We start from the raw sequence: 17,154 nt of genomic DNA, 5'->3' as shown, positions 1-17,154 counted from the left end.
GATTTTAAAACAACTCAGTTATCCTGGTGCAAATTCTTATGTATTGTTTGCTTCTTTCTGTAAACTGGGCTTTGCTAAACTGAGTAAGAATGGGTTTAAATTTATCTTAAGTTACCTGCACACTGTTACACAGAAACAAGTTTGCTCGTTCTGAGTTTGGAACTAGCCAGACACTAGCTGGGCCTGGTGCAGAGGTCAAGCAACCACACTAATGGAGTATTTTGGTTCACTCAACTTCTCACCGGTGTGTACTATTTCTACCACCACCAACTTAGCAACAGTTTCTAGTCTACACTGGGTTCATTCCCAGCTATATCAGCACGTGTTTGGAGCAAGTTCATGCTTGTATTCACATAAACACGTTCAAAGTGTCCACAACCAACCGTCATCGATTTAATTAGCCAAGCACCCATCTACCTACTAGCAAAACTCATGCTGCTGGCCAGCAGGCTGACTAAGTTTTCGCACTTCTGTGTAGGCTTGGGATTCTGTCCAGGCAAATAGGAGTTCACCTCATTTCCAAACACCATACTGCTGCTTAACATGGCTAAAATTACAAGTCAGTTTACAGCAATGCAGCTAAATTAGCAATTGCATTTTTTCATTTTGTGAGAGTACTTATGTGAGTCTTTCATTACGTCATTGTCTTGTGTGAGTCAGTGCATTGGTCACAGTTTCTCCTGAGTGATTAATCACACTTCTTATAGCAACACTGAACATCTGAGACATTCAGTTTATCTCATGCACTTCTGCATGGAAGAAACTGGCACAGTTCTCTTTACTGATCCTCTGTACATTGTCTACTTGCTCACTGCACTTTTTAAAACTTTAGAAAAGCCATTTTAAAACCTTAACTGCATGTTCAAAATGCCGTGTCTCTTAGTACACAGTTCTTGAAACAACAGACCATCAACTTATATATTCTTATAGTATTTACTTTTCCAATGTTGACTATTTTTTTATCTGGTGATGACACTCTTTGGAATCTATTAGTAATGGGTTTCCCAACCTACGCCAACACAGAATAATGCTAAAATTATCCTGCCTTAAGTGGAGTTACTTTCTCCTTACACTTCTCTAACTTCTGTCAAAGCAGATCAGGAAAATGAAAGGAATAAAAATCAATGTATAGTAAATATAAAATGCAGGCATCCAGAACATCTTTAAATAAATGCTCTACAAGAAATTCAGCATTGGGCCCACAATAAATATGTCTGATATACTCAGACAACGTATGACAGCGCTTCATGTTTTCTAGTACAAAGATGGATTTATCAGTTTTATAGATGATTCTGTTAACTTTACTATGTTCCATTTCTTTTCCTTGTGCCAGGTACATATTTCACTTTACCCATATTTCCTTTCAAAAGGAGTCTTATTTTAACAGTGACCCAGTCAGTGCCATTTTCCTTGTCAGATCTGCGTGAGAAGCAGCTTATGATGGTATCGGGTCAAACTTTGCTACCAATCTACAATAACATTTTGTTGTTCACTTGTGCCAGAAAGTGGTTGCTATGTTTGCATAAATCCAAAAATTAGAGGAGGCAACAGTAAATAGCAGCAGCAAAGCTTCCTGAAAGTTGTAAGGCAGGAACTAGTCTTCTAAAGGTTAACCGTTTCAGTCAGGTTTCAAAATACACTTCCCTCGGGCAGCATGGGAGTACGCAACCTCAACTGTTCCGTGCTCTTGCAAGTGTTAAAAAGGGATTTTTAATGGACTGAAATGCCTGAAATCCCCAGACTTATTTCATCAAAAACTCAAACAAAACAGGTTGAGCTTTTCACTCTTCTGAAGTAATACTGTAGGTAAACATGACTTGCATGCTGTGATACTGCAGATATCTGGTGGCAGCCTCTAGGTTCTGTGCCAAAACCCTGAAGACACTAAAACATGGTTTATTGGCAGGTAGGAATGGTTGGACTCGAAGATCCGAGAGGTCTTTTCCAACCTGGTGATTCTATGATTCTAAAACCTACAGAACCTCAAAAATGCAGAACACAGGCTTACACTGTGTCCCAGGCCTGCGCCAGGACTGCTCTGTTGTGGGCAAACCCACCTGAGATGCCGCAGCCCCCAAACCCTTGGCTGCTGGAGGGGTGAAGGAAACCAAGTCTGGCTGCTACACCAGCGATGCGAGCGAAGCCTGCGGCAGTCAGGGCAGCTCCTGAGGCAGAGAAGTGTTTCAGGGGTGTGGAGGGACCTCTAACTATGCTTCTCACGCCGATACTGAAAATGCTGACAAATAAAACTGTCATTTTGAGTTTTAGAAAGCAAGCATCCTTTATAACGCCTGGACAACACAAGGTAGCGATCTCCATCAATTGTGCGCAGCAAGAAAAGAGCTGGGACAGAATGTACGTCCCGCTTACACACGTGTGGATAAATTTTCCTAGAAACGTTACACATGTTCTACCACTTTCCAAGGACTAATTTTAATGTTGTTATGAACTTCACAACAGTCAGAACCCCTGGTGATTTGGAGCTGGCTCCAGCTCTGCCTGACCTTGCCTTGGAGATGGGGAAAGGCTGCACAGAGGGGATTGCGGGAGAGGAGACACCAGTTCAGCGCAGATCAGACTGGACACAGGATGTTATCATCTCCAAAGAATGAATGGTGTTTGGAAAAACAGTCTGAAAGAAAACCTGCTGTCACAGGGACATTCTCCCCGACTTTCAAAAAACCACAATCGATTAGATGAAAGATATTCCACTTTTTGTAATAGTAACTGCTGCTGGTGTCATCATGAACTTCACAACAGCCAAAACTGTTGCTGATTCGGAGCTGGCTCCAGCTCTGCCTGACCTCGCCTTGGAGCTGGGGAAAGGCGGCACAGAGGGGATTGCGGGAGAGGAGACACCAGTTCAGCGCAGATCAGACTGGACACAGGCCGTTATCATCTCCAAACAACGGACAGTGTCCGGAGAAACGCCGTTTTAAAGCAAACACGCTGTGAGAAGGCCGCCCTGTGCCATTTTCAAAGCGGTTAGGTGTAGCTGAAGCCGCCGCCCCCCACCCCCACCCCCCCCCGCCCGGTGTGGCCGCCCCGGGCCGTACCTGGCCGCGGTCCCGCAGCGCGGAGTGCACGCAGCCCGGCACCGCGCCCCGCGCCCGCACCGACCCGTTCGCGCTGCGCAGCCGCCAGCTCCCCCGCAGGCTCCGCACCGCCGCCTCCGGCACCGCCGGCGGCACCAGCACCGGCACCAGCGCCGCCAGCAGCGCCAGCAGCGCCGCGGCCCGACCCATGGCAGCGCCTCCCCCACCGCTTCCCCCGACAGACGGACAGACAGACGGCTGGGGCGGCGCCTCGGGCTGGGGCGGGGCGGCTGCTGGGGCTGGGGGGTGGTGACGGGGGCTAAAAGGGGAGCAGCTTGGTTTCAGCTAAAGTAAAACTACATCTGAGCAATTGCGTTCTTTGAAAGTTGGGCAGAATGTCCCTCTGACAGCAGGTGTGTTTCTCCCAACACTCTCTGAAACTGTGTTTTCTAGTGTTTCCCCTGACACTGTCCATTCCTTGGAGATGATAACATCCTGTGTCCAGTCTGATCTGCGCTGAACTGGTGTCTCCTCTCCTGCAATCCCCTCTGTGCAGCCTTTCCCCAGCTCCAAAGCAAGGTCAGGCAGAGCTGGAGCCAGCTCTGAATCAGCAACAGTTTTGGCTGTTGTGAAGTTCACGATGACACTAGCAGTAGTTACTATTACAAAAAGTGGAATATCTTTAACTTAAGCTAGAGTTAACTTTCACCTAAGCAATTGTTTTCTTTGAATGTCAGACAGAATGTCCTTCTGACAGCACGTTTGCTTTCAGACAGTGTTTCTCCAAACAGTGTTTCTCCAGACACTGTCCATTCTTTGGAGATGATAACAGCCTGATCTGTGCTGAACTGGTGTCTCCTCTCCTGCAATCCCCTCTGGGCAGCCTTTCCCCATCTCCAATGCAAGGTCAGGCAGAGCTGGAGCCAGCTCCAAATCGGCAACAGTTTTGACTGTCGTGAAGTCCATAATAACACTAAAAATAGCCAATGGAAATCAGTAGAATGTGCATAGGGTTTCTAGGAAAATTTATCCATATGCCTGTAAGTGGGAAATAGGTTCTGTCCCAGCTCTTGTCTCGCTGCACACGACTGATGGAGATCACTCTTCCTGTTGCCCAGTACTGCTAAAGGGCGCTTGCTTTCTAAAACTCCAAGTCTTAGAAAATTTTATTTCCCTGCATTTTTGGTATCAGCAGGGGCATGGAAGGCCTGCCCAGCTCCAGGGAGGATTTCCACGCATCAGGAGAGCAGCTTTCCCATGCCGCTCGGAGCTGATGGCAGCTCAGAATCATAGAATCACCAGGTTGGAAGAGACCCACCGGATCATCGAGTCCAACCATTCCTATCAAACACTAAACCATGCCCCTCAGCGCCTCATCCACCCATCCCTTAAACATCTCCAGGATGTCTCCAAGAGCGAGGGAGGGTCCCAGGGCGGCCTCCCCACTGCTTGCCCAGGCCCTGACCGAGAGGCTCCCCAGGCAGGGCGCACACGACAGCAAAAGGGTGAAAAAAAGGGCAAAAATCATGGAGGAGACACAGTGGCCCACGGTTAATAGGAGCAGCATAGGGTTAGAAATATTTCAGAGGCAGCAAAGTTACTTAGAGCTGTAGAAAACTGCCGTGAAAGGGCAGGAGCGAGGAAGGCCTGTGACAAGGCTGGAAACCTTCAGTACAGGCTCCCTCGAGTCACGAGATTTTATACGGCCTCAGACTTCCACCTCCTTTTCCCCATAAAGTCACAGAAGTGTGTAAAGCTGGAACAAACGTCATGAACGTCTCATAAAATAAAAAAAAAAAAAGATCCTGGTTTCTCGTAAAGCAGTCAGTCCTGTCACTATCGCTGTGGATGTTGTTTATAAAAATTGAGTATGTTAATCTGCAAAGGAGCAGAAGGCTCAGCTCCAAAGAAACAACCTGGAGTGCAGTTTCCAAACCTGACTGCAGCTTTCCTGCCTGCCCTTGCTAGTTTAATCCCTTCACTCACAGGCCGAAACCAGAATTTAAAGCAACAAGTTCTTAAATGGCTCAGTCAAAGCAGCAAAAGGGAATCAAGTGGCCCAAGTAACCCTTTTAGGGCTAGCCAGCCACGCTCCTTTATGCTTTATTTCCACGCAGGGACCTCGATAACCCTCAGCAAAGTTTGCCAGTGACACCAAACTGTGTCGCATGGTTGATACTGGAGGGAGCGACCTTGACAGGCTTGAGAAGTGAGCCTCTGTGATCTTTATGAAGCTCAACAGGGCCAAGTGAAAGGTCCTGCACCTTGGTCAGGGCACTCCCAAGCACAATTACAGGCTGGGTGGAGAATGGATTGAAAGCAGCCCTGAGGAGAAGGAATTGGGGTTGCTCATTGATGAGAAGCTTCACATGAGCTGGCAGTGTGTGCTTGCAACCCAGAAAGCCAACCATACCTTGGGCTGCATCAGAAGAAGTGGAACCAGCAGGTCAAGGGAGGGTTTGCTTTTCTTCAGATACAAATGACTTCATTCCCTCATCCATGTCAGCATGAGATTGAAAATGCTCATTTTGGCAGCCACTCCAAGACCTTAGTTCTTGGTTTGTAGCATTTGGGGGTGGTTGGGGTGGTGTTGGGTTTTTTGTTTATTATTCTTAAAACATGGTCAATAAAATTAATGTTGTATTTGGATTTGCGTAATTTTTACTTCATTTATGAACTGGCTCAGAATCTTGGTCAGGCAGGTAATTTGCAGTCTCAGAACACACTTAAGTGAGAAAGTGGTATATGCTTAAAACCAGAAAATCTTGCATATTCCTTTAAAGATGTAATGCTACCAGTAATGTCACTTATCTTCCTGTTACTATATATTTTTTCTTCTTTTAACAGAAGTCAGGTTACTGTGCACACAAAGAATTCAAACTACTAACTACATGTAGGTGCGTACATGTGATTCTGCACTGAAGTGCAACCAAGCAATAGGATGCAAAGAAACCCCAATTAAGTGCAGAACTTTATTCAGGTTTTTCCATTTCTGTCTTTATGTTTTCTTATTGTCTGTAATTATTGACTGTAAAGTTAGAGGAGGAAAGAATACATAAAGCACCTTGGGATGCAAGAAAGTTAATTACTTTAACAACATTATACAATTCATACACCAAAACACATAAGAATAAAGTGTGACTGACACAAAAACATGCTGCTGCTTCTGGTATGCAGCACAGACTGCAAGAGTGAACTGCAGACAAGAACCGGGATACCAGAATTTTGTTTTATCTCCTGGCTTCCATACACCTCATTGAGCACACCTCAAGGATCCACCCTAGATACGTCTTTAAAACATTACCAAATGTGGTCAATATGCCTTTGTATTTTTGATACAAATCCTTTTGAGCTGACAACCCTTCATTTCAATACAAGTTAAAAATGCCAGTCCTTCCATTCATCTACCACATGAGGTACACGATACAACCACAGGTGTTTTTCTTCCCCTGTGAGAACACAGGGGAAGCACAGTTCTGAGAAATACTGGTTCAAGGAGAGACACAGTAGCTGATCCCCTTTCGTTACTGAAAAAAAAAAACCAAAAAACCAAAACTCTGCTACTAACTTCACAAAGAGATGGCCAGGACCCATAGTGTTTGGCAGCAGAAATCTTGCAGAAATTTAGGTGTTGGAACGGTTAGTCTTAAAAATGCACACAGAGTGAATAATTCACATTCAATACATTGAGTAACTGAAATTCAGGTCCCATTTCAGTTTGACTGCCAACTGTCTTTCAGAGAGATTTTAAAAAAAATGCTCTCATAGTAGAAGGCTGAGTTACCCCAACTGGCTTTACGTTGTGTAGAATTCAGTCAAAATTACTACCTGCTCACCTTTAACAACTAAGACTATAAAATCATTATACATTAATAGCAGAAAGCCTTGTTCTGTTTCTTCCCTCATCTATCAATGAGTAGTGCTCTCAGGACACAGTGCATCTTCCTTAAATTCACTCATTCAACACTAAAAGCACTGTAGTGCTGCTTGTGAGATCCTGCAGGATATTATTTCTGACAAAGCAGATTTAATGCAACCAAAGAACAACTGCAAGCTGGCTATGTTGCTGGTTTTTTTTTTTAATCAAGCTTTTTCAGCAAGTCACGTGGTAGCTTCCCAGTAAGAAGGAAACTGCATTTCAAGATGTTTACTGCACTTCCGTGTTTTCTTTGCCTTTTATTTTTTCTTCTGAAGACCGACTGGAGCAACCACCATACACACACACACAAACCCCAACCTAAAAACAATGCTGTAATTAAGTATTCTGAGAACACACTGTTTCCTTGTTCAAGGCTTGTAATTAAGTCAAACCATGCCTCGTTTTCATGTCTCAGTTTTAGGGTTTGCTTTTTGTTTGTCTGAGGTTATTTTTAAACAGATGACATTTTTACTCTTTCCAGAACTGCAGTCCTAAAGGTTGTGGTCTTATCTTTTAAAATCTTAAGACACAAAGTGAGATCTTTTATATGGCTTTCTTTTACTGTGTACTATATTACACTTCTTTCTGAAATGCCACAAATCTAGGAATTTACTATATTTCTTACTTAACAATACTGCAAGTGGACATCCTTTATCAAGTAAAACAGAAAGCTGAAAGCAAAACCATGTCATTGGCTCTATCAGAATAAATTCAGAGTAGTTCCATTGAAGCTGCCTAAATTCTGCCATGTTAATCCACAAGTCTTTTGTTTCCAATTGCTACGCAATCTCTATCATCGTGACAGGCTGCTGCTATTTTCTCTTTCAAATTCATGTTCAGTGAGTTAATGCAAAGGTTTTAAACAAACAGGTTCTCACAGATTTGGCTGCAGTATTTTAAGATATTACTGCCCCCACCTGTCCACCCTGCACCATTCTTCTGCTGAAGGTTAACACTCCTCTGAAGCAAAACAAAACCTGTGTTACAGGACATATGTTCATACCAGTCCATATCAAGTCTTACTATCTCTTTTTAGCAACCGTACGCTACTGCAGATACCACCACCACCCTGCATCTGTCAAAGATGCAAAACAACTAAAGATTCATCTGCTTGGGGGAGGCTTGCATAGACGCAGCAATATCAATGCAGACATGTTGGATAAATAGTGGTGTAAAACTGGACTGGTGCTTGCATGACTGGAAATACTTTCAGACAGTACAGCACATCTGCATGAAAGCCCTACAGCTCCTAAACATAATGCCTGTCCTCTGTTTCATGACTGCTATGCAAAGACATAGAACAGCTATGCAAACCAGTTAACTCTCTGGGGTGGTGTGAAGGCAACACAGGTGCAGACAGCCCTCCAGCCATGGATTTGTAGAGGACAGTGAGAAAAAATAGGCATTATTCTCTATTTACCTTTAATTCCATCAAAAAAATATGCTAAAAATAAAATGAGGAAATAAATTAACACTGTTTTTAGATGAGGATGCTATTAATACATCACTAAAAGAGAACGTTGCAGTAGGTTATCATAAGCAAAATACAAAGTGACAATCTAAATGGTAGGCTTAAAGTTTCTTCCACCATTATTGTAAAGTCAGTGGGTCATTGCAAGAGGATTTCCTTAGCAAACAAAATTACTCAACACTAACGATCATGAATAATAAAAAGTAAGTATATGAAAAGGAAGTTACTGCTCTGCAGATGCTATATGGAGGGGGAAAAGCAAAAGTTGATAACAGTAATTTTAAAATGGCATAAACAGAAAGGCAGGCAATGCCTTAAGTATACACTTAAACTTCATCAGGTATGCTGGGGCAAAAGCCTGTATTTATACCTGTACATAACATTTTGTTTTGAAATGGGCTTAAACCAGAGGTGTCAGGTCACCTCCTTCCATAGTACAGACAGAAAAAACATAAGGATCTTAAAAGCTAGCATGACTAGATTTCTAGAGAAAAGTTATTTAGAAGGTGGAATTCTCATAGTTTTTATTCTCTTCAATTTAAAAACAATTTTAAACCAATCCTAACCTATTTGTAAGATCACGTAACACTGGCCATTGTCATTTGTCCTTTGACTCATGAGCTGCAAACTCACAGTCTTAAGACTGTGTATGTCCAAGCTCCCAGTGAACTCTCATTAAAACTTATTTAAAACATATCTAGAATAAAAGCTGATTCTCAGGCACTTATGGGATATCAGTAGTAGACATGGGGGAAATGGTTTGCTTAGCCTTCCTTAAAGGTCTAGACAGTCATCTGTGCCCACAAAATAATATAGGGCTCATCCCTAAATGCCCACAATTAAATCCCTCAGAATGTGTGTATTGCAGGCAACAAACTGTTTCTCCCATGACGGAAGTTTGAGAGACTTCACCGAGTCTTACTAATGCTGGGGCATTCTGCCAGCTGAATGCAGGACATACCAAACAGATTACACCAAGTATGAAACCTATCTCCAGCCCTACTGCATTAATGAATGCTTTCTGTGCAGATATTACAAGAATGTCAACAAAAACCTATAGCTGATATATTGGATGGGTAAACTTAAATGCATTTGGGGTTGCCAAAACACCCAGAGCTGCATTTCTTTTTCAGTCACTCCAAACAAACCACTGGGGCAGATTAGGATCTCTGTTTCTCAGACTTTCACTAGGGGTAATGCATCCAGCTTCAGCACTATGACTCTAGAAGGTTACTAAGCACTTACAGGATTTAAGACACAAAAACATTTTGGAAATTTAATCTGTCAGTAAAAGTTCTATTACAGTGCCTCTCTCAATATTTTGAATACAGTTTAATGTCAGTGGTCTTATTGACAAATACAGTTTTAAAGGTCTGGAAGTATAGCCTGAGGAATTTTAATCACACCGAAAAGATACTTCAAACTATTTAAAAATATATCATTTAGGTGAATTGGTCTAATGAAGTAGTTCAATACACCTAGTAAGTTGTCAACAATTTCTCCCCAATGCTCAGTTTGGAGGCCTCCATACCTGGTCACAGCCAGGCAGGTTTCCTTGGAGGACAGAAAGGTGCAACTACACTTCCATCTGCCAGTTCCAAGTCTGACCATTAACAATGGGCAGGTCAGTGGTGACGTGAGAAAGCTGCTTGTGACTGGGAAGAGTCACCCAGCATTTAGTGAAAATCTTGGTGGCAATTTGAACTTGGGAGGTGTTTTCAAAACCTCTTCAGTTTTGTTGTATTCTCTTTAATACCAATGATGCTGATCCACTGTTTATCCTTCCAGCTTCCCAGCAATGAACCGTAATCTTGTAACCACAAGCTATGATTACTGCTACTTCCTCCTAGCACTGCTCTTCTAGAAGAGCTTATCAGTTAGCTACAGTTGGCTCAGAAGGTACAGCTGGCTGCCCTCTGCACTGTCCACACCCTAAATTATTCATAATGTATGTGTCAGCATATGCTAAACAATAACATCTCTTTAAAAATTCAGTGAGACTGACAACATTGAGCTCTTCCCCTTCACTTTGCCCCCACATATACACACTCTAGATTGCTAATTCTAATACATGGCAGTTGTTTCACCTATAGTTATCTAACCTAAAAACTTACAAGTTTCTTAACCTATTTTTTCAGTATTTTTACAAGCTCTCCTCCCAACTAGAAGCACTGCAGCAATTAACAGAGTGAAGAGTCTTTGCTAAGTTACCTTTCCCCCTTTCTTCATGCTTTGCCCCTTAAGAGGCATTACTTACCCTAATAATTGCATAAACTACTGGTTCATAGTCTAGAAGCAGAGTCCCCAGACACTGCCGAGCTAAATTACATGAAAGAGACTCCCCATTGTATCAGGGAAGGCAGCAAAAAGAATCCCTATCTAGTGGGGCAGGTGTACATGCAAGAAAGACAAAAAGAAGTTCAGGTCTCTAAATTGTGGATGACAAACATTACAGGGTGGCTGTGGGAAGGCAAACAAGGTGAAGAGGTCAACTACAACATACTTCTGTATTATGCCTCCTGCCCTGTGAACCAGAGATGTTCTAGCTTCAGTTGAGCAGCAAACAACAACTTCTCTTTTCATCTTCCTCTTTTTTTTCCCCCATAAAGCACAGCACAGTGTACGTATATCGAGTGAGGTGCTACATCAACAACATTAAAAGAAAAGCTGTCATTTTCAAGGCAACAGGCTTTCCATAAGCCCTGCTTTTGTTCTAAGTTGGAATACTTTTTCTGTATTGGTATCTGAAAGACTATCGTGCAAAAATATGCTTTAGGGTTACCAGCATTTTCTTATAGCTCGAGTTTTCTTGTATCATTTATGGTTAATCTAAGCAGGATGATGTTTTTACTACTTTCCCGAAGGCTATGAATATTCACATCCTTTGCACTGAAACAGTAATTCTGAGCATAATACATGTGAATTAGGAGTGGAAAAAAGCCTAGCTAAATTAAGTAATAGCCACCTGCCTACCTCTGCTCTAATTCAATTGCTTAGGATTATGTGATGATACCTTAAAGTGCAGCTTTCAATGAATTTGGAATGGATTCTCAACAAACATAAATCCTTACATTAACAAGATTTGGTGACATCCTCATGAAATACAACTCAAACTGTACAAGCGTTAATATCATTTAGTACAGTCAACAATAGAAATGGAGTCACTACTTATTTACACAAGAAAGTTCTACCTCTTACACTGGTTAGACTTGCCCTCTGCACTTGTCCCATGGCAGCTTGTTATTGAGCTTAGAACTTATTCCTGGGTAAACCATAAACCCCCAAAACACAGGATTTTTATACTACAAAAACTGAAGTCAAAGGAAGCACACACGAGTATACATGGCATGTACTCAAACACACACTTGGGTTTACACATTTCAGTTAACTTCTTTTTTGTAGACAAACCATGAAAAACTTGATCCTGCTTTTTTCAGCACTACTACTTCCCAATGTAAATCTTCCATCTTCTGAGTGTATGAGAAACCCTTCATTATTTATGCATAGCTATTAACCATCTCAACTATAAAGAATCAATTGCATCCCAAAGATTTTAGTGTTCCTACTACATTAAAAAAAAACAAACCACCAAAAACCCACAACCATAATAGTCCATAAAGATAAGCTTGTGTAAAGCCATGTTCATTCTGGTTTGGGGGAGTCGTATTTATTTCTACTACATGTAACAGGAAACTTGCAGAATCACACAGTGGCTTAATACACGCTAACGGCAGGCTACCTTCATAAGCTTACGGGGTAAGACTTTCTACTCTTTATAGCATCACTGAAGCAAGAAAGCCTTCTCCAAATATCATGCATCTCACTTGCACCTATTTTAAATGAACTGGCTAATGTATTTCTATATGGTTTGTGCTCTGGCCTTTCAAAAACCAAAAGACCCAAACCTCTCAGAGGTCAGCACTGTGGGTTCTAATAGAAGTCTCCCGAAAGGATGAAATCCTCACTGGACTTCACAGTAGGGAGGAAAAGAATGATGAAAGGGTGGAGTGGAAGAATACAGGTATACACAAACAAAAATAGCAAAACTTGTACTTCCAAGTTTGTCAAGGCACGCGTATTAGACCAGACAGATATGCTTAAGAGGTGCGAGACTTTAAGGGACTTCTCTCAGACACAGAGACTAAGCAACACTCAGTCCCAAATACTAAATTCCATCCATACATATACAAGAATGTACCAGTGCCATGTTCCAGAAGTTATCTTTTTCTCTGCCAAGTTAATTACCTGAGAAATCCTAGTTGCCAACAGCAGTACTTTCCTCAATGCTTTCCTGAGTAGAGACAAAATCTATTTCCTTATGAAGAGATCAGGACCCCTTAAGTCAATAAAAGCATCCCAAACCTTGCAATAGGGAAAATAATAAAGGAATGGCTATATTGAGTAGATTCTTCAATTTTTAAGATATTAGTGAATTCATTAACTTTTCTGCATTCACAGTCAGAACAAGATTAATACGATGTCAAGGATCTGTAAACTGTGTTTTAGCAAGAGTATCCTTCCCCAGAGAATTAATAGCTTTGTAATGAACAGCACTCTTTGCTATTTACCTTCACCAGATTGTCAGGAGGAAGGGGTTATAGATTTACACCAAGCTCTACACCACGTTGCAAACTGCAGTTCCTTGTTTAGATGCCAAGAGAATCCGAGTTGCATATTGAATAAAAAGTTCTGTTTCAGACAATCCCCTTTGAGGGGAAAAAAAAAAAGAACCAAACAAACAGAATTCATGACTACATGAACATGGTTTCTTTTTAGACTTGGCATCATATGGGGTGAGATAAATGGTGCTGAAGCTTACCTGGCCAGAGAGTAAAAACCAGGCTTGATTTAGAAACAAGCACAGGCTTCTCTTTTCCTTGGCATAGGTCAAACTACCATATTCAGTGTCTAAGATAAGAATATCACAAGTCAGGCAGCTGTTCGAGAGCACAGGAAACAGCTAAATTTGTGCATTCCCACTAACGAATCATGACATCAGATCCAAGAGACTAAACTTGAATCAAGATTCCCATCCTAGGTTAAAGGTTTTCCAGATTCTGTCCCGTAACACTAATATGCCAAAGTAGCTGAAGCAAAACCAGCCACCTAGCTCTCCATTCCTCACATGGGGACAAAATAGTATCACCATCTTCTAAGAAACTGATCACTCTGGACATATTAAGTCTATGATGGGATAACGTACAGTTAATCGGAAGAACAAAGTCAAGGTGAAAGGCGGAATGACATAGATGATTTGCAAAGCCTGGGATTCTAAGTACAGAGCTCAAGTATTTCTGCTCAAAGCTCCTAAGAGAGCCTATCTCAACAGCAGTCATTAAACAGACTACTCGCCTACAGTCAATCAGGTACAACCCCAGAGCAAAGATCAGATAAAGCTGTTAAAAACAACATGTTCTGATCAACACAGTGTGTTCCTCCCCTCACAAACTAAGCACCTTCACTGTTTGAAGATGATACTGAATTCTCACCAGCATTCCAAATGGACAGACAAAAAAAGCTGTTTGGGGCAAGTGGGGATGTTGACCAGACCTCCTTAAAAAAATTCTCAAGCATGACTTTACACAGAGCTGTCCTATCAAATTCAGTTTCATTCCTGGCACCCATCTCTGTAGACTTTGTCAATTCCTCTACCCTGAGACAGATAGCTGCTCTAGAAACAGCTACAGTGGTTACTGCTGCTCACCTGGAAGCTTCTACTCTTCCCCCGCAACTGATTCACGTTAAACAAACCACGTCACCTCACTGCAGTAGAAAAATATCCAAGAACTTTGAACTGCTGCTGCGGAAGAGCGAGTGCTTGTGTCCAAGTGACATAGGAGGCCAAAGTTAGTACAGCACTAAGGAAGACAGTAAACTCACAACACTGACTTACAAACTACTCCATACACACGTGCAAAACTCACCTGTCCACACTCTGAATTGCTCTTCCTAAGGCTACGTCTGAACTGCTACATTTCAACAGGCTAACCTGGACAGTTAAAATTGCAATTTATCAGCTATCTTACTCCACATTATTTTGAAGCCAGCTCGTTTTACACTAGATTGCATGAACTGACGGCAATGCATTTTCACTTCACGGTAATATGGGCAGCCAGTCTCCACCTACCACACTTTCTCCTTACACCATACGTTTATCCAGTTTTGTTTCCTGCGTTACTACGCTTTCTCTGCATCAGTCCTGCACTGTTGCCAATATATGACTTCAGCGTTACACTGAAAACACTTTGGCCGTAATTAATTCCAACTACGTTTAAAACATGCAACAATTGCCTACCGAGATCAGACTCCAACAGTTCTCCAATTTACGCCGTTTACATTCATTTTGAAGGCACTGGGTAAATTAGCATTCAATCAATAACACCAAGAACAGAACAGCATTAAGCAAATTATTCCTACAGGTAGCAGTTTTTTTTCATTTTCAGGTTGGAAGAAACTAGTGTAGTCTGTGTTCTAGTGAAATAACCGTGATGCTTTAAAGATCCTTTACTAATCATGGGTTATTTATCCCATTCCATTGGTCTAGTGCCGATTTCTTTCATTCAGCTCTTTAAACAAGAATGTTATCTTAGGCTAGTTTTCATGTATAAAACTAAAGGCTTACCAGGGAAAGAAACTGAAATTAAGATTTTTTTGGACATCCAGAGAAATCTTCAACTGAATTCTAACTTCTATGCTTTAAGGTCTATTCAGCACTGACAGATTGTAGCAAAGCAATTGGACCTTACTGCTGTGGTCTCCTTAATGCCAGACTTCTCTTTCAGGAAGAGTTAGAATCCATCATCTTTATACATAAAGACTACAAACAGGGCAATTGAATGGAATGCTTTTACACACGTGAAAATGTGTTTACACTAATTTTCTCAACCAATACACAATATGCTGCGTGCACTGGCAGACAAAGAAATTAAGAAAAAATAGCCCAAATCAACGCTACAGATCAAGTCCTTCCTTCATTTTGAAAAGACTCAAAAATGTACTTAGAACCACTGAAAGTTTTTGAAGTGAAATTTGAATAAGCTGACTGGAATTGTGTTGTCAAATTCAAACCCCATTTAAAAAGAGCAGGAAATCTTAAAAAAATCCCAACTGTTCCAGAAACAATACTAAAGCCTAAGTTTCTTTTTTTGTTATATTTGTTAAATCTAAGTACCTTAGTGTGACACTTTTTTCTCTATACATATCCTCTAATAAAAGCCATTTAAAAAAAGAATAAAAAAGGTATTTTGTTCAATCTGAGACTTTCAGCATGGAGTTGGCTCCTGTGTTCTGAAGCCATTACAGTATTTATCATCCCAAAATAACTTTTTTAACACAACTGGACAACTCATTTCAGCGTTTTCCAAAACCTTCCATTTTCGCATGAAGTTAAAATTGAAAGCCTTTTCCACCCTCCATAGGTTTCATGGTAATTGAGCTCTATTATCTACTTTTTAGACTATGGCTTCAGTGTGCAGATTACTCAGAGGTAATTGCTAATCAAGTTTCTTATTTTGGTAAAACTTCTTGAATTCTTTCATCTTCGTATTAACTCACGTGAAGCGGCTCCTCCCCTTGTTCCCTGCTTGAACAGCACATTATTACTTCTGGAAGAAGCCTGCACGAAACGCTACTAAGACTGCTTCAAGGACAAAACACCTGCCCTTCCCCCATTCATAAAGACAAGATTCTAAGTCTCAGCCTGATCTCCAGCATGCATATATAACATCTACAATTCACCTACCATTCTGTCATCAAAATACATACTTCTAATTACAGAAAATTATCACAAAAAAAATTACAGACGTACAAGAGAACTAAGGTGGTCCAAACAAGATTTCCATCTTCCATGCAGTATTTTACCACCTTCTCCTTCCCTAACCCTCTTTCATCCACACCTCTTGAAGTTTCGTGAAGCCTAGTGTCATAGAATCATAGAATCACCACGTTGGAAAAGACCCACTGGATCATCGAGTCCAACCATTCCTATCAAAATACATCATACATCAGGCTTTACAAGACATCTTAGAAGACATCTTTTTAGTTGATCATGTAAGTGACTCCAGTGGCTAAGACTCCAAGACAAAGTGATAAACAACCAATTAACACAATTACAAAAAGATGACAGCGATACATGTTTGCAAGCTTAGAAATGTAAACTTTTACCTCAGTTGCAATGCTACAGGCAGCTGTATTTTAAGTAGATCCAATTTTCCAGCAAAATGGTGTAAGCAAATCCCTTTGGTTAGCAAAGCAGAAATACTGCAGGAACTGCAACTTCATTAACAAATTTCAGAACACCATTTCAATGAGGCGTGCACTTCTAAAGAGAGCCCAGGTTTCTAAATCTGAAGCCAACTAGACTTTAAAATAAGTTCACTTTCATAGTTTAGAATCAGAACAAACCATGTCCAAACTGCATATTCAAATTTTTATAAAAATTAAGGTTTAACATTTATTTTACATCTAGCTTTCCACATCCATGTGGGGACAAGGAATCAGAATGTACATAACTATAAGCAGTGCAAAAGTGGTGCCAGTGCAAAGTCACACAGATGCACAATAAACTGAGGATACATGACTAGAGAAAATGAAGCTATGGATGTTAAGAATGGAGACCAAAAAAACTCAAAACAAGGAAAAATACGACAGAAGAAAGTAGGAAAGAGGAGAGCCGGATGTTTAATAATGCCCTTGTTGCTGCAAAGACAAACTAATGGCACAAGACAATG

The 17,154-nt window shown here is 41.3% G+C and overlaps 1 protein-coding gene across 1 annotated transcript in view; it reads right to left on the bottom strand.

Annotated features, from left to right (window-relative positions):
* The window catches only part of MANBA (mannosidase beta), a 51,649-nt gene extending 48,404 nt beyond the window's left edge, over positions 1-3,245 (bottom strand). The window contains exon 1 of the mRNA XM_069854978.1: positions 3,057-3,245. Within this exon, the coding sequence (XP_069711079.1) occupies positions 3,057-3,245 (189 nt within the window). The remainder of the gene's footprint in view (positions 1-3,056) is intronic.
* Positions 3,246-17,154: the final 13,909 nt, after the last annotated feature.

This window comes from Phaenicophaeus curvirostris, chromosome 4 (assembly GCF_032191515.1).
Source record: "Phaenicophaeus curvirostris isolate KB17595 chromosome 4, BPBGC_Pcur_1.0, whole genome shotgun sequence".
In the NCBI taxonomy this organism is placed as follows: domain Eukaryota; kingdom Metazoa; phylum Chordata; class Aves; order Cuculiformes; family Cuculidae; genus Phaenicophaeus; species Phaenicophaeus curvirostris.
The sequence above is the reverse complement of the archived record's forward strand: the minus strand, read 5'-3'. Positions and strand labels throughout refer to the sequence as shown.